The 24,789-nt window shown below is 38.8% G+C and overlaps 1 protein-coding gene across 1 annotated transcript in view; it reads left to right on the top strand.

Moving 5' to 3' along the window:
* The window catches only part of COL5A2 (collagen type V alpha 2 chain), a 738,909-nt gene that overhangs the window by 389,804 nt on the left and 324,316 nt on the right, over positions 1-24,789 (top strand). The window contains exons 14-16 of the mRNA XM_044075160.1: positions 3,485-3,538; positions 12,460-12,504; positions 23,797-23,850. Coding sequence (XP_043931095.1) covers positions 3,485-3,538; positions 12,460-12,504; positions 23,797-23,850 — 153 coding nt within the window. The remainder of the gene's footprint in view (positions 1-3,484; positions 3,539-12,459; positions 12,505-23,796; positions 23,851-24,789) is intronic.

Genomic DNA, 24,789 nt, shown 5'->3' with positions numbered 1-24,789 from the left:
AGGGGATGCAATGTTGGATATATTGGTAGATACCGATAATTAAGTAGGAAAAGAGCATTTAAGGTGATGTGTGATATTTATGGAAAGTAGACCTGTAAAGAGTAGACAGATTTCAGGGTAGAAAGTTGTACCAGTCATAAACATATGACAAGCAGAATCATATGAGAAGCTCTATGGTAATAGATGTAATGAGGAAGTAAAGTGAAAGGTTAGTGAGGTAATGTCACATTTCAGGCCATATAATCAAGTGCCAAAGTGAGATTTGAATGAATTTTTAAATGATGAAATATTATTTATGTCACAGACTTCTAGATGTAGTATGTTCTAGGTGGAGAGTAAAAAGTAGCTAGGAGATCAGTCACCAGTTTTTGTGGATGCCTTTCATTACTGTTAAATAGTTTTATTAGATGAACATAGAAGTCTTTCAGTTTTATAAAAAACAATGTTGACATTGAAGGACATTTGCAGTTGTTTAAATTTTGTAGGTGAAATAGAGGTGAGAGTGGGTTATTTGTTTAGAAAGGGACAGCTATCCCAAGTTTTTAAGTGCAAGGCAGGCTTCAGGACAATAAGTTAGAAGTGCAGCAAATTTGGTTATAATATAGTAAGCAGATTCCAACCTGAGGTAAGTGCTTTTGAGAATTACCCTTTTTTGCTATTCCATACTTAAGTTTAAATAAATACAGTTAGGTGCCGAGAATTAAGGGTTAGAAGTATTAGGAGTGTTAAGACTATTTCTGCAGTGGTATTATTTATAGAGATGGGATTGGAATTTTTTTTTACCAAAATATCATTAACTTTGCTGTTTTGTTATTTACTATCAGTTTTGATTTGTTGAGCCATACTGTCAATGTATTAATTAGTAGTTGCATTGATATGGTGAGTGTGGCTAAATTTTGTGCACTGCAAAATAACTAGTCATTAGCATTAATATATTGGTGTGATGCTGCTTGTGTTAAGCCACATGTGATTAATAAAGACAGCAACGTAGTGGTCTTTGTATAATGCATTTAAAAACTTATATTAGTGTAGATATGGGGGGATAAATTGTGGTTCTGACACTTAGTTTAAGTTCTTTTGGTTTAGTAGCTTTAGAACCAAATATATGATATATAATGTGAGGTATTAATTATGAAATTCAGATTGTTCTGTTATTATCACTGGCATGCACTTCCTTGTAGATTGGCCAGGAATAATTGATTTACAGTACATCACCGAACATAATTGGAACAGAGTATCCTAGCTTATAAATTCCATGTTCTTTATGTTGGTATGTTGCAGTTTTTCATGACCACGGTACATGTACGTCTTACTCAGTAAACATCATGAAGGATGTGCCTTTTGTTAGTTATTAAAAGTTCAACATTTGTTTATCCTTCTGAATTAGAAGAAAATCATAAAAATGTACACAGAACTGCAAAGCAGATTATGTAGTATCCAGGTTGCTCTGCCATATGCATCATGCAATATGAGTTACAGCTTCTGAGATATGTGATGTATTTCTCCTTCACGAAGACTTTCAGTTCATAACCTTTTTGAAGTTTACTTCTGAGTTGAGAGTGAGAGATCACAATGGGCTTTTCATATTATGTATGCAATTCCTTTGAACAAAAAAAAAAACTGATTGAAAACTTGTAACCATTAGATTGTGGCCTTCTACTTCACTGCACTACAGTGTAAGAAATATACAATATAATGGTTCCCACTAATGTAGATTCAACAGCATTTGTATTCTGAATGTTTTACTAAAGACAGTTTGAGTGCTTACGCAAGATAAAACAATTCATATTGCTTTTAATCACAACATATGTCATAACTCTTACATATAGCGTAAATGCACACAGACTATATGTGTATATGGGTCTAATTTAAATGACCGAAAGCCCATGTAGTCGGACGTTATTTTGCAAAGATGAAAATAATGAAACTGAAAATGCTGAACCACATAGTTTTTCCTAGGACAAGTAAACACTTGCCCAGTGTGGAGGTATATGCCCTTTTCCACACTGTAGTGTGATCCCAGAGTTGGTATATATAGTTGGGGGGGGGGGGTGTAGCTCCCTGAATAGGTGGGTTGCAGATATTACTGTGTGTTTTAGTGTAGTCTTGGGCAAGTGTTTACTTGCCCTGGGAAAAATTACGTGGTTTGGTGTATTCAATTTCATTATATTCGTCTCGGCAAAATAACATTCGGCTTTATGGACTTTTGGTCATAAAGTAGATCCATGTATAGATACAGATATATATATATATATATATATATATATATATATATATATATATGTACATATATATATATATATATATATATATATATATATATATGGGTTCACTACATAATCTCGAAATTTTGAAATAGTGAATTTCAAAATCTCGAGACTATATAGCCGAAACCCCTAAATACCGAAAGACCAGAAGCTACTACTGACTACTGTCAGTAGTAGACAGCTTGTGTTTGTGTGTGGGGAGGATAATTTGTGCGTGCATGAGAACTGTGAAATTCAAAATCTCCGGTGTGTGAGATTTTGAATTCCGTGGTTGTGTGTTTTTGGGGTTTTAAAAATTGGACTTTATAGCTTCAAAATACTGAAGTTCGACATTTCAATATTTCAAGGATATAAAGTGAATCTATATATATATATATATATATATATATATATATATATATATATATATATATATATATAGACGTTTGCTCAAATGAGCAAACGTCCAAAACCCAAACAGCCAGGCATACTTACGCAAAAGTTCTTTTCACCGAAGAAGCACTTTCGCATAAGTATTTCTGTTGCCAAGGCCGTACTATGGTTAATTCAGTGTTTTTTTTCTTTTTGTAACACGTTTTTACAAAAGCGCTTTTTCGATAAAAGCGCTTTTGTTAAAGTGTGTTTGGTTGTTATGGATTTGGACGTTTGCTCATCCGAGCAAACGTCCTAGATATATATATATATATATATATATATATATATATATATATAGACATATGCACGTGCATGCTATTACACATACACACACTCGCACAGATATATATATATATATATATATATATATATATATATATATAGATATATATATATATATATATATATGTATATATACATATATATATAATATATATATATATATATATATGTAATAACTATATATATCTATCTATATATATATAGATATATATATATATATATATATATATATATATATATATATATATATATATATATATAACACACACACACACACACACACACACACACACACACACACACACACACACACACACACACACACACACACACAAATATGTGCTCACCCTCCACTCACACAAACTTTTGTGTGTGACGTATCCATCAAGCAGAGATGTTGTTGCATGCTGTCTGTTATAAAATGCAATCAAATATAATATAACCATGTTTATCCATGTAAATGTTTACCCATAAGAATATCATGTATTATAGATGCAATGACATTTTTTTTTTCTTAATAGGGACACAAAGGTCTCGATGGTGCAAAGGGTGAACGTGGAACTGCAGGATCAAAGGTATGTTTTGTTAATGAGGCAGATTATACACTTAGACTAAGCTTTTTAAAACAAAGTTGATTTCACTGACTTCATGACAGTGCATAAAAGCAAGCTTTAATTTTACTTCAGGTATTTTCTTTAGTAAGATTTGTTAGAAGTAACTGTGATAAAAATATGTTATATAACTCAACTGAATGTGTTTAATTGCATTCCCTCCACTGGATTTGTCTCAAAGGTTTGGAGGACTGCATTATCATCCTACTTCACAAGGGGGACCCATCACTGACCCTGGAATCTGTAGCCCTATAAGTCTTACCAGCTTTATCTGTAAAGCAATGGAGCACATCATTATGGAACTTAATAACAAGGACAATAGAAGTATATAGTGCGTTGATTTAAACTGTTTTAATTTGTTAATGGTAGATTTTGTATCCTAAACATGGTGGACTTATATGAGCAAGTCAGTGATGCATTGGATGCAGCAAATTGGTTCCCATTTCTTCTCTCGACCTGAACAAGGTCTTTGGTACCATTCCAAATTTTGGCATTATTGACAAGCTAATCAAACTAAAGGCAAACCCTTATGCTGCTTGCTGGATAGCAAACCATCTTACTGACAAGTACCTAATCAAAAAGCTTCATTACTTTGGGTGTCCCTCAGGGACTGATCCTTGGACTGCTTATTTCAGTGTTTATTTTTCTGCTGTGAAGGCCAGTATCCTAAGCTTGCAGATGGCCACACACTTAAAGTTGTCATAAACTTACCTTCTGACTTTCTGATACTCTTTGGGAGCCTAGCACATACCAACAAGCACTACCTTGACCTTGGCCTTAAGGTAAATGCCAAGTAATGTAGTATTATGTCATTTGACAAACAGGGGAACCAATGCACTTTCCACTTAGTTGACACCCTCTTGAAAACTGATACAGTTATTAGGGGACTTGGGCACTTTTGTTGACAATGAATTATTCTTTGATCACTGTGTATCCACTGTTGGTAGGAAATCCTTTTATCTAATCAGATTAAATCAAAGTCAAAGTAAACTTTATTGTCATATAGATCAACACAGAGGAAGAAGTGCGTATCACTCCCTGAAATTGTGATAATCAGGCTCGTACCATAAGAGTGACAGTTTACAGAAGGAAGATAGATTAAATTAATAAAAAATTAAATAGTAAAAATGAAAATCAAAATAAGATACTAAAAATTAATAAAGTAAAAATTGAAAGGTTTTTTAGAGCAGAAACAAAACAAATCCAACAACACGAACAGACTCATTAGAAATATAAGGGTATATAAAAAAACAGTACCATAAATAAATAAAAAGGCACACATGTAAAACTTACCCACCACCAATATATGCCATAAACCTACAGTTTGCAGTTTTCATAGTGCAAATAGAGACATGTAAAGTGAGCTATGGAGAGAGTTATGTAAATAACAATGACATATTGAGACATAAATAATGTTTTACCAATTTAGCGGGTTAGGCCATAGGTTTGTTGTTCAGTAGTCTGATAGTGTGTGGGAAGAAGCTGTTATGGAATGTGGATGTCCTTCATCTAATGCTTCTGTAGTGCTTCCTTGTTTCCAGGAGTTTGAACAGTCCATAAGCTGGATGGTATATATCCCTCAATAGTTTTTGGACTCTACCATAGCATCTGTTTGAATATATGTCCTGTAGGGATTGAAGGTTGAAGCCAATGATTTCTGTGGCCTGTTTAACAATCTTATCCAGTGCCTTCTGATCAGCTTGAGAGCAATTTCCATACCAGATAATGATGTTGTTTGTTAGTACTTCTCAACTGTGGCTCTGTAGAAGGTAAGTCTGACCTATGGTTTAGCTCTACAAAGTCTCCTAAGGAAGTGGAGACATTGTTGAACTCTCAGAAGTGTTTGTGATCCAACTTAGGTCTTGTGAGATATGTACCCCTAGGAATTTGGTGCTATTTACTCTCTCCACTGCTGCACCATTGATGAAGATAGGGGTGTGTGGCTTATTCTCCTTTCTAAAATCGATGATGATTTCCTTGGTTTTCCCAACATTTAGTGCTAAGTTGCTGTCAGTGCACCAGTGAACAAGCTGGTTCACCTTCAAGTGTATACATTCTAAGCTGAGGGAAGTTATCATCCCACTCTACTTGTCTTTCTTCAGTATCGATGTCTAAGCATATGAATCAACTAGAAAGACTGCAGTATTTCCTCAGTTAGAAAATTGAGGATGTGTGTTTCTTGTACTATACAGACAATATTAAAGTACTTTTTCTCTTCACTGTTTTAGCATCCAGTCCTATGCAACCTCCTATACATTTGCCAAATAAGCAACATCCTAACCACAAACACAAAGGAACTAAGCTTCCACCATAGCATAAATCAGACCTGCTACTGAGATGGCTAGACTATCTTAGATGTAAAACAAAGTCACTCCCTGACTCACTTTAAGCATAACCTGAATTAATAAATAGGAAGTCATCAATTCACTACTGGTTTGGCCCCTCAAGCCCTCATTAAAAGGATAAAAAAATTAGATATTTATTAAATAGTATACTGATGAATTGGAACTTGATCATAGAGTCATAGGATCATAGGAAGTTACTAGGCTATTGGCCCTGAGGTCCTTACAAGATTAACCAAGAATGTAGCCCATGTTCCAGAAAGTCAGCATCCTATGCCACTGTCCAGCAGGGACATAGGTGGAATCCCAGGGCTGTATTTTCTGCTACCCATCCAGTTATCCAAGTTACCCTTAAAAAGGTTTAATAAGGTACTCTGCTTTAAGTGGAAAGGGAGTCTATTCCACAAAAGTGGAAGTCTCTGGGACAAATCTGTCCCGCCAATAGGTCCTATTGATGTTACACACCAAGCTGAGGTTTCATGTGTGGGTTACTCGAGTGGAGCTTGACTTGCGGATATGCAGCAGTCCCATCAGGATGGGGTCTGAGCTTGCTTTGTATGCCAGACAGAGGTCAACTCTGAGGAGTCTGTAGGAGACTGAGTAAAGGGACAGGGCTTTTAGCCTATCTGTGTAGGGTAGATGTTTGAGGGCCTGGATTCTCCGGGTGAGTAATCTCTGTGGTCTCTCCAGGTTCTGCATGTGATTTGTGAGGTACATGCCGAAAGGGGCATTGTATTCAGGCTACAAAGACTACAAGCTAATCTAACTGATTAACAGCCAAGTCTGAACCTATGAATGTATAAATTATGATGACCGGTGACATGGATGATGACTGAATCCTACTAATACCAACCAAATATGTGAGGCATGTACTATCATGAAATATTAAGTAAATGTCTAAGCTGGTGCCATAGGGATGGTCTCTTCAGTCACTACGAAGTTTTACTTAATAATCAATGCACAAAATACAGCCTGACCTCAAGAATACAAAGGGAATAGGCACTGCTGTCTTGGGTATGAGCTTTCAACATCCACATCCAGATTTATCTTCAGAGGTGAGTGTTTTACTTAGCAACCCAGGGCCCTTTCTTACCACTCTCCCTGTGAAGCCCACTGTCTTCTAATATGTTATGCAAGGTAACTGTGTTTCATAGAAGCTATTATTTTTGTACAGACACACACACACACACACACACACACACACACACACACACACACACACACACACACACACACAATTTGCAGGGAAGGCCAATAGAATTCTCTAATTCTCCACAGTTTCTTCCTGGCATGGTGGCACAGGTATCACCTTGAAACAGGGCCAGGGACCTCCACTTACCTGCTGTTCTTAATTATTCTAAATATGAAATTATACACATTAATAATTTCACTGGTAGTCAGCCCAAACAATCTAGCTAAGTAATGACAGGACCCACTACAACTTATTAACATACAGTGGTAAGTGATAACCCTCACCTCAGGTAATAAATAGTAATGATACATTTATGAAAACAAGGCACAAAAGCTTACAAGTGAATACACTTTATTAAACAATAAAGCAACAGTGTAGTTATAGGTTATACATGCAAAGGATTGAGAAAGTTCACATGGAAGAATAAAGTAAGATTTTATTTTAAAAAACTTTTAAAGAAAACCTCCTTATAAGCTAAGTAATTCAACTAATTATCTCTAGCATAAAACATTTACTGTTTTAAATTCCTGGAATATAACAGGCAGAGATGCAGAGAGTAAAATAACTGGGAAGTGATCATCAATGCTTTCCAAACAAAGGCAAGACAGTACAAAGACCAGGCACCAATATTTATACATAAAAGTCATAAAGTTCAGGTGTGGTCCCCAAATGGCATACAAATCTCTTATAAATCTCCAAACGAAAATCCAGCATCCGAACAGATTGTGGCAGTATTAATGTGATATATTTGGCCAGATGCACCATGTGCCCCTGTTTTTACATAGGGAAAACCAACAGGTCCCTTAGAGAGCGGATTAGGGAGCACATATACCACATTCGTATTGGGTCTACTCATAATGCATTAGCAAAACATATCATGACACTTGGAACGGAACATCAATTTGTTTTTTGTGTCCTTCAAATTCTGTACAATAATGTAAGAGGAGGTGATATGGTTAACCTCACCTTAGAGAATGAGCTCAAATGGATTATTAGGTGCAGAGCCGATAGGGCACCTGGATTGAATGATAAGGTCCAGATCAGACCCATCTTAAAAAGGAGAAGGCTATGCAGACCGAAATAACCCACTGTTCCATTTACATTAGTTCCCTTTAGGATAGTCACATGTATTTTGTTCACTGTATTTCCCCTTTTTTGTCAACACTCCCTTCCCCTCTTTTCCTCCACCCTTCTCTTCTTTTTTCCCCCTCCTTCAAACCTCCCTCTCCCTCCTCCCCCCCCCTTTTTTCCCCTCTCCCTCTTTTCATCCCCTTTCTTTCCCGCCTTTTTCTTTTTTCCCTTTTTATCCACTAAGATCTTGGGACATTTGTTCCCGCTTGAGCATCTATATCCACCTGCTTGACATCTTCCATAGTCGTTCGTCATGTAGACATCTTGGGATATATGTCTAGTTATGTCCAAGTGTATACTATTTACTGCTGTAAGGTATGGTGTCCCTGTATAATAACTTATCCATCTAACACACTTTGAAGATACCTTAGCTTGTAGTATAGAAGTAGGTGTTCTACAAATGGTGTCCATTTGATATGTGGACATTTGAAGTCCTTTTTATATTTAACCTTTTAGATATTAGGCTGCTTCCTGTTAAGTTAGGGGCTTGTTTAGATATATTGTTCTCTGACACATAGTTTTTTGTATGCATTTATAAATCTTTTGTATTGCATTTGATGAGTTGTGATATCTCATCTAGTGTGTTGCGAGAATGTCTGGCTCGTTTGATTTATTATTTTTGAATATAACAGTCCCTATGTTATATGGATTTAAATGTTTAGGCTTTACTGCCATCTATCGACAATCTTCAAACGCCACTGGCTTTGCAGATTTTTTTTCCCTGATCTTAGCGACGTTGTTAAGTAGCGTAGGTATACACTTAGAACCAGGAAGCGTTTTGTATTTACGCTTGGATGTATTACACCATGCCAAGCTTCTGTTTTAGGAATGCTCTGTACACCTTATGGATTACAGTTACTGGTTTGACACACCCATTATTCTTACTTGGTAAGTGTCTTGTGTTGCGGGTATGTTTACTCGTATGGGTTTGTTTAGGTGTTTATCTGAGTTGGTTTACCCTGAAGCCTCTCTGAGGCTGTCAACTCGACGTATTTTAACTTTTTAACATTTTGGTGTTCTAAAACACAAGTCGCTGAGCTTTTGTTTCATATGCCAGATGCTCTGTTGTTTATTCACTTTTTAATTTTGGGGAATTTGATTGTCCTCGTATATACGGCAGATGTCTGCCAGAATGAGATTTTAATGCTATTTGTGCCCCTTAGTTGCTATGGGGATGGTTGTTACAACCCTACGCATTTATGTTTGTGTGTTTAATTTGTTTTATCATTATTTATGTGAAGCGCTTGCTTTAATGCTGGTTTAACCATGTTCGTTTATGAGATTTTAATATTGTTTTTGTAAATAACTTTTGTCCTATGGGCAGTTATAATTTTACAAATCAACATTGATGTATTTTTTATGTGAATTTTTAACACTTGCTTCATTTGATATATTTATGTGGTGATGCTTTTGTTAACTAGCATTGATTGGCTTGGGCTCGACCAATTACTAGAGCTCCCAAGACTTTTAAACCTGTTTAGTAGTTATTTTTTTGTAAAGTCTGAAGAAGCCTAAGGGTGAAAGCGCTTACTGGAATAAACTTGTTTTTTGATCAACTTTGGATGCTGGATTTTCGTTTGGAGATTTATAAGAGATTTGTATGCCATTTGGGGACCACACCTGAACTTTATGACTTTTTTGTTATCTACTTTTTTATCTTGTGTGGGTTCCGTACTCCGTTTGCTGTGTGTGCTGTTCTTGGTTTCAATATTTATACATATTTCAGGTTCACAGATGTGTTCCCCACAAACCATTGCATTATTTCCTTTAGAAAAAAGTAGTGCAACAGCTTTTATTTAATTGTTTTTCCTACATGACCATAATTAAACCAATTCTGTAACCTGTAAAGGACAAGGGCTTATTTACACAAGCCCTTCCCCAAAGATAATAGAACATCAGTACACAGGATGTCAACATTAATTGTCTGTTCTTGTTACAGTTCTACTCAGCTTTTTTGTGAAGTCGACTGTGATTACATTTTTCTGACTTTTTCTCACAGGAGATGCAAGAGGGAATATCTTAAAACAGGTTTATGTATTTCTCTTTCTTTCATCCCCTTTTACATTTACAAGAGAAAAGGTCAACATTTATTCTCATTTTACAGACCAAATGTGTTACTAGTAGGACATAAGAAAGAAGGAAACTACATACTGTAACATTTTTAAATCAGTTGTCTTTATCCTGGCATTAGCCATGATATTACAATTCTCCTCCCATAAGAGCCTCAAGCAAGTCTTCTGGAGACATCCCTCAAGAAACAAAGTTTAAGACAAGAGTACATTCCTTTTATGTACTACCCCATTCTTTTTCTGGGCAGACCATCTGCATTACCATTAGAAGTGCCACTTCAATTTTGTATACTCATATTATAGAACCTTTTGTGCACTACCCCATTATTTTTCTGGGCAGACCATCTGCATTACCATTAGAAGTGCCACTTCAATTTTGTATACTCATATTATAGAAGTACAAGTCAAAACTGCACCAAATAAGTTTCACATTCTATCTACTTGCTTTGTGTACATATTTAAAGGGTTGTGATCTATAACTACAATGAACATTCTGTCATTCAGATATGGTTGTAACTTTTGCAACATCCACACTGTACCTAGACACTTATTGTTATGGTTGCATAAGATTCTTCCTTGAGTTGAATGAAACCTGGCTAAATATAGTCCACACCCCTTAGTTAGTAGTATTTATCTGTACAATAAATGCTTGGCTATAAAAAGAACTGACTGGCTAATACACATACTGACCTCTCCATGCCTGCAGATGTTGAGAGTACCTGCCAGTAGCAGTTGGTTAAGTCAGTCATTAGATATTTAGCCCCACCAGCTGCTTAAAGACTTCATCTGTCTTTGGTGTAGGGTAAGCATCTGACTGTGTGTGACTGTTCATCTTCTTATAACCCACACATATCCTGATGCTGACAGCTGTCTTTGGCACCAGCACCACTGGTGAGGCATGTCTATGACATTACCCCAGTTCCAAGATGAATTGCAGCTCCTATATTAAGAGTTTTCCTAACTCTTTCAGGCACCCTGTTAAGAGCTTGCTTGATGAGAGACTAGGTTTCAGTGTCTACATAGTGGTCCACTAGGCAGGTACACCCTGGCTTAGCAATAAACATATTACCATTTCCTGTAATACAGCTTGATTCTTCTGATCCTGGCTAGGTGTTAGCTATTGGGACAGTATTCCCCCATCCACCAAAATATCAGAACAAGTATCCTCCAAGAAATGTAAGTCCAAATCCTGCTCAGGGACTCCTACAACTCACAATGAACACTAAGTGCCAGGTCCTCTCTCTCATGATAGGGTTTCATCATTGTAACATGATAGCGATTATGTTTCTAACTCCTACCTAGCAATTATACCAGGTAGTTGGCATCACTCACCTTTTTTATAATTGTGAAAGGGCCCTCCCAGGCTGTCTGCAGCTTGTTGTATCTAACAAGAGTAAGCATCATTACCTGATGCCCTGCAGAATACTGTCTGGTTGTCCTGTCATACCAGGCATTTTGTTTTGCACTCGCATCTGTGCCAGGGGTTCCGGGGACAACACCATGAGCTCCATGAGACTAGTTCTGATGTTCACAGCATATTCCACAATTTATTCTTTGTGGGAATTACACTCACTCTCCCAAACCTCAGAATCAATGAAATCACTCCCAAAAGGTAGCTATCTATCTAGCATTACACAGATGACCAGACAACTCAACCAGTGTAGTCTTAGACTTCTTGGTTAAATCTAATTAAGACATATCACTTTTCTTGTTTTAAAGTTAAGAACTGAAAAGTATGAGTCAGAGCCCTTTCATCTCTTAACTGATTCTTAGTCAAACATTCCAAAAAAATGTTTGTAATGTGAGACAGTCCAGTCTGTTTAATTAAAAACACACTTGGTATATATGATGTCTGCATCTGTAGAGCTATGTGTGTATTAGGTCCATGCAATCTCCTCTGTCGTGTAGTATTAATGTAAAAGCTCATGTTTAGCAAAGACATTCTGACTTTCTAAAAATAACCTGTAGAATGTTGCCTTCTTATCAGAACACACTAACCAATTGCACCACAGAGTATAATGTATGCATCTGTGTAATATGAGATGAAATCAATTACATTTTTATTTTGTTGTAAGTCATAATGAGACACCAGCTTTTGCTTTGCTAAACAAAGAAAGTGCAATAATCTAAATCTTTTCTTCACTTCCTTAGGGAGAAACTGGTGTTCAAGGACAAATGGGTTTTGTTGGTGCATTGGTATGTATGCTTTCAATGTTTTAATCAGCAGTTTGACTTTAAAATATATTACCATTTTGTGCATAAGTGTTATTACAGTAATATTTTTCTCAGCCTTTTACTGTCCTGAACCCTCTAATGAATATCTGCGTTGTTTCCAGTGACAGGTTGGCTCATTTGTTCCTGCATCCCATACCTATTCAGCTTATAGGGGGTTAACAGTGCCTGGCACAGAACCTCTCATTTCAATGGGATTATAATATTTTCGTCCATAACATCTCCCCAGCCTCATAGCATGATATATATACACATAGCCAGACCAATACTATATTGGTGCCTGCACATATGTACCATATCCCCCCCCCCCCCACACACACACACACACACACACACACACACACAGACACACACACACACACACACACACACACACACACACACACACACACACACACACACACACACACACACACACACACACACACACTACTATCAGCTATTTGATGGAAGTCCTAGTGTACAGCTCTAGCCCTTGAAGACAGAATGCATGTGTGCGGCCCTGCTATGATACCCAGCTTCCACCAGGCAAAAACATTGCAATGAACTGTGCCACTACCACCCCTCAAGGTGGGGGGAGCCAACATGGGTTACTGACTACCACCCACCTGGCTGGCTTCTCCAGTGCCTGGTCACTAGTTAGTCCTGGGTTCTCTATGCTATATTCATTGTTTATCATTCTATACCAAGTAACAGGCATGTAATACTGTAATATGTGATCACTAAAAGTATTGAACTACTATAAAACAGAATTATTTATATATTGGACACGACTTTTGCAAGTAGCTTGTTAGAGCTCACACTATAAATTCATCAAGAGGATTGCCTAAAAATGGCTTGACAGTAGTGTCAAATAAATTAAAATCAATATATGTTTTTTATTACTGTAGCCATATATGGAGCTTTTCAAATGTGTCTTGAAAATATAATGGGCAAAAATCACTGATGTTCTTCGTGTTTCACTGTTGCAGTCATCACATTTGAGTTATCCCTGCAAGAGTTGCCCTCAGCCGGCCCGAATACCAGAGGCTTAGTATTTCTGCGTCAGTTGCTGTTGCTTCAGTACTGACATCAGGTCATTAGTAGTATAAAGTAAGGCAGCCAACGCCATTACATCAGTCTTTCTTGCCATGGAGCTCGAAGCAGAAGCAGTTTGCACGAGTGCCGGTAGGCCGCTACCTGAGTTTTGTCTACCTAATTCAAGCTGAAGCCTTCTTAAGCTAAGTACTCCATTAAGGATCCTTATTTCTTGAACTAACCGTGGTCAGAAAAAGGTGATCTGTGGAAAGCAAGTATCACATCGAGATTTTCGTTCTTACTGCGTCACTTGTTTAGGCCCAGACCACGACGTCCCCCGCTGTTGCTTCTGTGCTTTGTTCAATGCCAGAACTATCCATCGTTGGGCCCTTATTGTAGCTAGATATTTTTTGCTTACAGTCCTCGAACTCTGATATGGCTTTGGTAAGCCATCTGACAGCAGATCTTCCGAAAAAGTGTAAAGATAAAGATAAAGACAGAGACAGATGCACAGGTCCAAACCTACTGCCGATGTTTCCGTTAAACTAGTCATCAGTTCTCTGGTCCTCAGTAAGGTGCTTTCAGAGCCCCTGATGCCCGGTACTGTGGATTCGCAGGCCGCTACCAAGACCCTTTCAGAGGCCGGTATGCTGCATGACTCTTCTTTGACTAATGACCCTGCGGTTGTCTGGATCCACTGAGCAGGCACTGGCTTCTGAGGAAGTCCTTCTCACTACCGATTCTCAACACAAACCGACGACTTCTTTCGAAACTACCATTCTTTCAAAAATTACCGAGTTTCCTAGGCCCAGGGTACGAACCACACCCAAGAAACTGACGACCAAATCTCAGGCACCTGCTTCCTTGCCTCAGACCCAAATGCTTAAAATGTCAGAAGACCTTATCATGCTGATCAGGGGAAACCAGGCTACCCCCTCCAAAAGGAAAAGAGATCTGTCCCCTTTAGTTTTGTCTGAAGAAGAGTCAAATGACTCTGATGCATCTGAATATGAAGACATGCAACCCCTCTCTACTTATGAGGATTATGATGCAGAGAATTCCATTCATTCAGCCTCTCCCCAAGAGAATTTTTCCTTTGGGGAAACCCTTCATACCTTAAGGGAGCATTTCCAATGGGAGAGTCAGAACTACCCTCAGTCTAAAAAGAGACTCAGGGAATTCTTAGATCTTCAGCAGCTCAGACCGTTGGCCATCCCCCTGGACCTGGATGTTGTGTAAGATGTTTTCCTGGAATCCAGCTTGACTCCTGACACCCTCCCTCCTGCACACAGAAAACCAGACAAGTACTATAGAGTCCCTGACTCACACAAATTTCTTTTTAAAAATCCTACTGCTGACCCTGAGGTAATTTCTCAAGGGCCTAAAGGGATTAAAGCAACCAACCTCTGCTAAGAATCCCACCCCCTCAGATAGTGATTCCCGATCACTAACCAGATGGGGTAAAAAAGTATACACCTCAGCTACCCTTACTATCAGGGCACTAAATTGTCAGTTCCATATGCTAAAATTTCAGCAGCATACCCTGGAACTCCTCAAACAAAACAATTCTTCCTTTCCTGCTTGTGCAGAATCTAAAGATTTACAAGAGTTAATGCAATCTGCAAGTCAAGTAACTAAACACACCTTGCACTGTGCTTTTGACACCCTAGAAGCTTCTTGAAAACAGCAGTCACCGAATCTGTCATTAGAAGGCATGCATGGCTTAAGGAACAGCTCTTGCCAGACCATGTCATATCTAAATTGTTGGATGCCCCCTTGCACAAAGACAACTTATTTAGCACTAAGGTAGAAGAGATCTTAAAAAAGATGGAAGAAAAAGCAAAATCTATGCAGACAGTTAAGGATTTCTTACAGGTCCAGCCACCCAGGTTCAGCAGGCATTGTCCTACCAAGCACTGGTTCTTTCCTGCTCCCACTAAACCAGTTCAGGCCAGACCCCGGGGAACCAGACCCCACACCGACAACAGCCACAGGGAATACAGTGATCTAAGCAGTGGACTACCAAAAAGAAACACAACAAACCTCCCTATTGAGTAAAGCACTCCCGTAGTGACAACGTAGTAACACAGGAAAACAAATCCAGGAGTGCACCAAAAGCTGAATCACCAAAAACGTGTAGAAAATCCTTTATTTAAAATGAGATGCCTAGGACAGTTAGCGCTTTCACGTTGTAATAACGCTTCTTCAGACTTCAAAGCAGTGGACTACCTCCACTTCAAAACAAGGAAGTTCTAAGCCACCCCCTTATGGTAAGAACTCACAATGACTCACCTACCCCAACCACTCCCTCTGCCCACCTTAACTTACCCGTAGGAGGAAAACTCTCCTTTCATGCAAGCACCTGAGCCACCATTACCAACGACCACTGGGTTCTCAACATAGTGTCCCGGGGATACACATTTTCTTTCCACACCCTTCCAACCCCAAAAGGGTTCCCAGATCTTTCAACAAACCAGTGGACAGAGGCGCAAAAGCAAGTCCTTTCCCTGCTCTCTATGATTGCAATAGAGCACGTTCCTGCAGAACACAAAGGCCAAGGTTTCTACTCCAGAATTTTTCTTTTACCCAGAAAAAAGGGCATCTGGTGTCCCATCCTTGATCTATCCATTCTAAACACCTTCCTGGTGATCCCAAAATTCAAAATGCTCACCCTCCAGCAGCTGCTACCCAGGCTCTCCAAGGATGCTTGGCTAGCCACCCTAGATCTAAATGAGGCCTACCTCCACATTCCTATCAGGGGAAAATGCAGAAAATATCTCAGTTTCAGGGCAGGATCTCAACACTTTCAGTTGTCTGCGCTTCCCTTTGGCTTATCCACTGCTCCCAGAGCTTTCACAAAATGTCTGGCTCCAGCCATTGCCTTTTGCAGACAAAGGAATATCCAGATTTAACCATACTTACATGATTGCCTAATTCAGGCAGACAGCCAGGAAAATCTGCTCAAGCACCTGACCTTTGTAAAGACCCTTCGAACCTCCCTACGGTATACTATCAACGAAAATAAATCCAAACTGGTGCCCACCTAAAGGATTGTATTCCTGGGAGCAAGCTTGGACACAGCATCCCAGATGGCATTCCTTACACCAGAAAAGCACATTTTTCTGACAGCCTACTTCTCTCAACTAGCCACCAGACCCCAGCTATCTGCAAGGGAAATCCTGCAAATTCTGGGGTTCATGGCATCTTGTATACTGCTCATTCCATATGCCAGACTGCATATGAGGAGACTTCAGTGGTACCTAAAAAGCCTTTGGTGTCAACATTATCAAGACTTGGAGACTCTTATACCTATAATTCCTTGCCTCAGAAATGATTTTCTTTGGTGGAGAACAGCATGCCACCACAACAAGGGACTACCTATCTCACCACCCAGACCATCACCACAGATGCATCAGGCTATGCCAGGGGTGCACACCTGGATGGCAGATGCATACAGGGCCAATGGAGCCCACAGCAAATCCCTCTGCACATTAACCAAAAAGAGATAACGGCTGTCCAGCACGCTTTGATAGCTTTCAAACCCCTTCTCTCTCCAGGAGCTCTCCTCATCAAAACAGACAACACCACTGTGATGTGGTATATCAACAAGCAGGGAGGAACTCACTCCTACCCCCATGCAGGCTGGCCATGACCCTTTGGCACACAACATCTGCCATGCAACTCCACCTGTTAGTGCAATTCCTGCCAGGTTCTCTCAACTCTCTGGCAGACCAATTAAGCAGAAATTGTCTGGACCCTCATGAGTGACAGCTCAACAGAAGAACCTTCACCTTAATATCTCAGAAATGGGGCACCTCAGAAAGGGGTTGACCTCTTTGCCACCCACCCCAACCATCAGCTCAGCAAATTCTGTACCAGGGAGCATCACTGCATTGCTTGGAAAGTGGATGCCTTATCCTTCCCTTGGGTCATTCTTTCAGTCTGTGCCTTTCCTCCATTTCCTCTCATTCTCAGGGTGCTCCTCAAAATAAGGGAGGAAAAACCCAGGACAATTCTTATAGCTCCAGACTGGTCTCAACAGCACTGGTACCCCTTGCTGCACAGCCTGTCCCCACTGCTACCTTGGCATCTTCCCCAGATTCCAAACCTCCTGACCCAGAGAGAAGGAGAATTCATGCATCCCCAATTGCAGACCCTAAGTTTGGCAGCTTGGCTTATTCCCTGAACCCCGATAAATCTGCTAATCTAAGTAAACAGGTTCTAGATGTTATACATGAGGCCAGACGACCTAGCACTAGAAAGTCTTATGCAGACAAATGGAAAAGGTTCTGTACCTGGATTCAAGCTAATGGAGCCAATACTGCACAGCCCTCCCTCCCTTTTATTCTGGATTACTTAGCTGACCTGCTACACACTGGCCTCTATTTTCTTCTATTAAAATTCATGCCTCTGCTATCTTTGCTCATTTTCCCACTGAGCAGCCCCTTTTCTCACACCATCTGATCAAACATTTCCTAAGAGGGGCTAGCAACCTGAGGCCACCCCAGAAGAACACCAGCTCCAGCTTGGGACCTTAACTTTGTATTAGAAAAGCTCACCCTGTCCCCTTTTGAACCAGTCACCTCTGCAGAGCTAAAATTTCTCTCCTGGAAGACAGCTTTCCTTCTGGCCATCACTTCAGCCAGAAGAGTCTACGACCTGCAAGCACTCATGGCTGTGGAACCCCTCATCATCTTCCATGCTGACAGGGTGTCCCTCAGGATGAACCCGTCCTTCATGCTCAAGGTGGTGTCCAGTGTGGCTCTCAACCAATCCATTCACTTGCCCACCTTTTTTCCTCATTCAAAGAACAAGGGGGGGAAAGGATCCTGCACTCTCTAGATCTGCACAGACAGCTCAGATTCTGTCTAGACAGGATGAAATCCTTCAGAAAGTCTGAACAATTGCTGGTTAGTTTTGCTACTGGGGCAGAAGGCATAGCCATCTCCAAACAAACCATTTCTAAATGGATAGCACACTGCATCCATTTCTGCTACAGACAACATGGAAAACCTCCCCCAAGGGGGTCAGGACTCACTCCACCAGAGCAGCTTCCACCTCTGCAGCTTTCCTCAGAGTAGTCCCTACAAGGGTGAGCATGGAGGCTGCTACCTGGACATCTGTTCACACTTTTACCAAACACTAGTCCCTGCCTCTCTTTTTCAAATTCAGGGCAGGGTTTGCCTCGGCAGTCTTGCAGGGCATCTTAGCCAGCCCCTAGTTTCCTTGACTGCCTCCACCCTTTTCCTCAGCTTTGGGAATAAACACAAATGTGATGACCCAACAATGAAACATGAAGAACATAGTACAGTTGTGTACACTTACCATAAATGTAGATGTTAGAGTATATTCACTGTTGCAGTCCTGGTTTTCCTCTCTCCATCCCCCTCTTTTCTTTTCTCCTTACAAGGGACTTATTGGTATTTATCTTCTACTGGTGGGGTTCTTCCACCAGAACCTGCCTTCTACTTGGGGGCTTCTGACAGGTTAGGGCAAGAAAAACTGATGTAATGGCATCGGCTGCCTTACTTTATACTACTGATGACCTGACGTCAGTACTGAAGTGACAGCAACCTATGCAGAAATACTAAGCCTCTGGTATTCGGGCCAGCCAAGGGCTACCCTGGCAGGGATAACCCAAATGTGATGACTGCAACAGTGAATACACTTGAACATCTAAATTTATGGTAAGTGTATAGAACTGTACTTTTTGTCTACATGATTCAGACACCTTGTTATGTAACGTCAGATTAACAGCTAAAATAAACAATTTTACAGGAAAATGTAAAGAAAACAATCAATTCTAGCATGTAACTCTGGGTTTTCATGTTATCTACATGACAACCTTGTTTATTTTTCATCCCAGACTGCATTCATACAAAAATGGAAAATAAGCATAAAGGCATTCCAAATCCATTCAGTACTCTTGATGTTTGTGTGAAAAATGTTTCAGGTTTTGACAGGTCTGAAGTAAAATGTAAAACATAGGATATAGGTATGCATGTTTACAACAGTGTAGCCAACCATGCTCACTTTATACCAGATGAATTTAAAGCTGTTTTTCAAAAAATATACAAAGGCTTTGATGTGCTAGGCAAGAGATAGGAGGCCAACATTTTTGCTGGTTAAAGGCAGCATAATACAGCATATAAAAACTATACAAAATGTTATATATTTCAAGGCGTTATGTTTGATTCACAATTACTATTAGATTGTTGTAGATGTGATTCTTATACATCCATTATATGATGTCCTATTGCTATACAAAACAAATGTAATAAAATTGTTGGGATAAAACAGTATGTGATAAGTAAGGAGCTGGTGGATGTATTTTCACACAGTATGAACAAAGAGGCCTTGTTTTACTGCTTGATATTCCATTAATGCAAACTGTGGAAAAGGTTGCCAGTGCAGCTAATACAGAAGTGTAGCTGATTCGGCCACCAAGTAAAAAAAAAAAGCATTTCACACTTACTTATTACTTTTAGATCCATACCCCCAGCTCTTCCATTAAAGATCAAAATAAAAAAAAAAGTGGATGTTACTTCTGCTGGCACACCAACCAGTTGGCCAGATGCACGACACACTGGTGTCCCTCCTTTCCATGTCAAATTCATGTGCTTTGCCCCAACCCTCCTTCAACATATTTTATTAAAAAAAATTCTTCTTTTAAACTACTGCATACTGGTTGTACAAATGTATAACAAACAATTGCTCCAGTTGATATCCTGTCTGCTCAGAGTGCACAGTGCACAGGTTTTAGTTTAAAAAAGAATTTCTTCTTTTTAAACTATCGCAAACTTCTTGATACAAATGTAGCAAACACCTGCTATAGTTTATATGCTGCCTGCAAGGGTCTATTTTATAAAGTCGAACGCTTACCTTATCGAATACCTAAATGTCGACCCGTTGTCACTGAACCGCATAAACACTGAACGCCCTAAACCACGAAATTCAAAAAGTCGAACTGTCATACTTGTTCCACCCCACCGCCCGCTACATACTACCTACACAAACTAAATAAACCACATACATACACTAACCAAAACTCTACTTTAACCCTAAACTAAACCCTACTTCTAACCCTACACTAAATCTTACATATACCACCATGTATGAACTTAACTTAACCCGCACCCTAACCCTAAGGTCCGTAACTATCACAAACCTACCTTAAAAAGCTAAACCCAAACAAACTAAATAATCCACACACATACACTTAACAGTAAGCATTGTTAGTATACATTTTTGAAAGAGATTTATTTCTGATGTGGAATACTATGACAGCTAACATTACAAGAAATGTTTTTTGGAGCTTTAGGATATAGAATGAGGCCCTCCACAGTACTCTGAATGTGATGTCATATTTATGAGCCTTGCACAGTACTCGGAATGTGATGTCATATTTATGAACCTTGCACAGTACTCTGAATGGGGCATTTATGAGCCATGCATGGTATCCTGAATATGACATCATATTTATGATCTCTGCACAGTACTCTGAATGTGACATCATATTCATGAGTCCTGCACAGTACTCTGAATGTGATGTCATATTTATGAACCCAGCAAAGTACTCTGAATGTGATGTTATATTTATGAGTCTTGCACAGTACTCTGAGTGGGGCATCATATTTATGAAAGGCTGCAGATTGGTCACTGGTGCAATAGGAATGCTGGCGAGCCATGTCAATAGGAAGGCTTGGCAGACTATAGGCCTATATACATGTTCAGGTTTACTAAGTTTGTTTAGACAGAGATTGTGTATAATTACATAACAATGGGTGACACCACTCACAGTTCATTGTATTCATGTTCAACTTTAAGTATTACAATACATGAGAAGTACAAGATAGATTGACATATTTTAAGCTTGTAATGCTTCTCCGTCATTCTTATTTACCAGAAGTTAGGACAGTGGGGTTTAATTGTTCTGTTTGAAAAATAATATTGATAGAGTAGATTTTAAAAATAGGTGACTTGTCAAATGAGCCTGAGACAGGTTTTGGAGAAGGTATGCAGGAAAATTATGGATTGCTGCAAAAGCACAGAGTGCATACTTATTCATGCGTGCCAGAAAAGAGACAATTGTGTTTACAATATGTAAACAGATTATGGGCATTTATAACATGAACAGCCACTGCATGGTCATCTGATCATGCAGTCTGAATTTCCCCATGGAGTACACATGGCAGATATTGATATGGGCAGGTATATGTAAATTGCATTGATATAACTGGATGACTGTAGTTTAGGATAGTAATTTACAGGAAGACATATATCATTTATGGTTTATGCATAATCATATGCTACCATTTTGTGAAATATCAGTTGCTGATTGGGAAGAAAAGCCAGTGGATGAATGTTTACAGGAGAGGAACAATAACATGATCACTGCATGAATGCAGTCACATATTACCAGATAATAGAAAATGGTCTTATTTATGTAACATGGTGAGATAAAGAGGTAAGACAAAACAGAAGATCGAGTAATAGCACAAAACGGCATATTTGCACAGGGTAGGCTGAAGTATGGAAATTGTTTGCCCATTTATGTAGGACCGTAAATGGAGTAAGAAAATAATTATGGAGAAAATTGTGAGCGAAAATGGAAAGTAATACGTGATATGATAAACAGTATTAGAAGTGCAATCCTTACATCCCCAAACTGAATACTGTCTGGATATTACCTGCACCTTTTTTATCCTATCCATGAAAATCATGAACATGAAGATAGACAAGATATAACCATGGTGGAGATCTATACTCATGTTCCATACAACATCCTGGGGATGTAGACTCAATTGGACTCCTTAAATAAAAGGTGAAAAGTGACCCAGCAATGTCTCTAGCAATCTATACTCTAGTAGCATTTTCAGTGAGATGTTCCAGTATATACCCCCGTGGAAGGCACTCACAATACCATATAAACAGAAGCAGAGTGCAAACAGCTCAAAAGAATCTTCGATTCTTCTTGTTTTAAAAAGTTTAATGACAAAAAAACGAACTTCGTAGAAGTTCGTTGAAGTTCGTTTTTTTGTCATTAAACTTTTTAAAACAAGAAGAATCGCAGGTTCTTTCGAGCTGTTTGCACTCTGCTTCTGTTTATATGTTCCAGTATATGTCAGCATATACTTTCTCTAGGGCAATAAAACACATGTAGACAGTACTAATAAACTCCTATGATCCATGCATTGAATTAAAGGGTCAGCCATGTGACAGAGTCTTGTTTTCAGTATCAAGCAGTACAAGCTGAAGACCATTATCCTTCTATAACTGGAACAATCCATTCTGTCTCACCTTTTGAAAATGCTGATCTCTACAGAGTCTGCAAGCCCAGAAATACTGTCCCTACTGTCCACATAACAATGCAATGATATGTAAATCATGGCAACCCAATAATGTCCATAACCTTCAGCAATTCTGGCTCCCCAGCTTTGCCACAGTGATATTGTTTAATTACTATTGTGACGTATTATAGAGAAATGGCTTCAGTCCCATTATTTGCCTGTGACACTTCCTCATTAGAGGAGGGCATTCCTGCTGGAAATATTCTTTCAACCTCCCAGCAATGTCTCTCCATTTGAAATCATCATTCCCCACCTCCGCTGAAAACATCCACAATAGTGCATTGTTTTCCGTATTGTATCCTCATTCAGTGCAGTTGTTGCCCAGCATTTCAACTTTTACTTCAAGGGGACTTAAAGCCTAAGGTTCAGAAGAAACCGTGCTGCCAACTTTGCTACTCTGAGATCCATAAACATTTAGGTTAATGAAACTCACTAGTATCTATGTAGATTTCACTACATATGCTGGTTGGGTGTATTTGACAATATCATTAAATTACAGCTATGCTTTTTCACAATTTGGCAGTCTTATAAAGTATTTCTTTGAACAGCATTGTGAGTAACAACAAACTGGAATTGTAGGGGGCTCTCCTAACATGAATTTAGCTCTCATATTATCAAGCAACAAATGGTCTAATTAATAAAATATAACCCCCCTCCCTTGTCCCTCTGTCTTACTACAGAAAAACAATGCCTTTTGTGTTTCACATGGAATATAAACTTATGAAAAGAAGACTGACTCGAGTGAAGACTGAATCACACTAATTTATATTTGAAGTTTTGTAAATTTCAGCATTAATATATTGCAGTTTTTTAGTTGTATTCAGTATGAATCTGTCATTATAATAATATGTAACTTTCAGTCACTTATACTTATATTATTATACCTTAGGGTCCAAGAGGAATTCCAGGAGAAAGAGGAAGGCCTGGACCATCTGGTCCTGCTGTAAGTAATATGTTTTCTTTTTACATTACTTAACTAGAAAAGCAGTATTATTTCAGGGGAGATATTCTGAATGTTATGTTCTATTTTCAGTGTCCTGCAGGGGATTAATACATTGTATATATGATATATCCATGCTGTGAATTCTGTGTCAATGCTGTGTCAATATTGCTGCGTGTGATAGTGACCTCGGATTTCAATGAATATGTGAAAAGTCTCCTTTCACCCGATTTGCACCAGCCTCACAGCTGTTTATGTTAAATCACTTTATTATTGTTTAAGCTGCTGTCTTTTGCCTCAGACCATGGTTGAAACGGCTCTTTGAATTAGCCCCATCTGGTAAACAGTGTAGGGGGTAAATCCCCTTGCACAGGGAATGTGAAGAATGTCCCTCCCAATAAAGGCAGAGTTCAAATTCCTCTTCAGATTCTTTTTTTTTTTTCTGATTCAAATAGAAGTTCAATTTTAACCTTTATAATGACATCACAGAATCAGTTCTGTGTTCTGAAGACCACCACTTGTTTTATGGTCACATAGCAGGTTGAGCTGTTTTAGAAGTTAGAGCTAGTGAACTTCACAAAGCATGTTTCTTGTCTGCAGACAGTTATACTCTCAGGACAAAGTATTCTGTGTTACCTTCTTACCTTTAGTACAAACAAATAAATAAGTAATGTGGACTGACCATTTTCAGAGACCTGGCTTACGATGCATAAAAAGTACAAAATAAGAGTACTGCAAATGAAATACAGACTATAAATCTAAAATATCTACCTACTGCAAAGCCAACATGGTAACTAATGATGTCATCAGCTTCAGATAAAAAGAAAAGTCCAGCATAAGGCAGGAAGGTCAAAGAGCTATATATTGCTTAACTTAGTCTTCAAGCAAAGCCATCTATTTTTTGTTTTTGAAATGGATGTCCACTGGAATGAAAGATTCCAG

The sequence above is a fragment of the Protopterus annectens genome, chromosome 6.part0 (genome assembly GCF_019279795.1).
Source record: "Protopterus annectens isolate FY-2018-M chromosome 6.part0, PAN1.0, whole genome shotgun sequence".
Classification (NCBI taxonomy): Eukaryota; Metazoa; Chordata; order Ceratodontiformes; family Protopteridae; genus Protopterus; species Protopterus annectens.
This window is presented reverse-complemented; position numbering and strand designations above follow the sequence as displayed.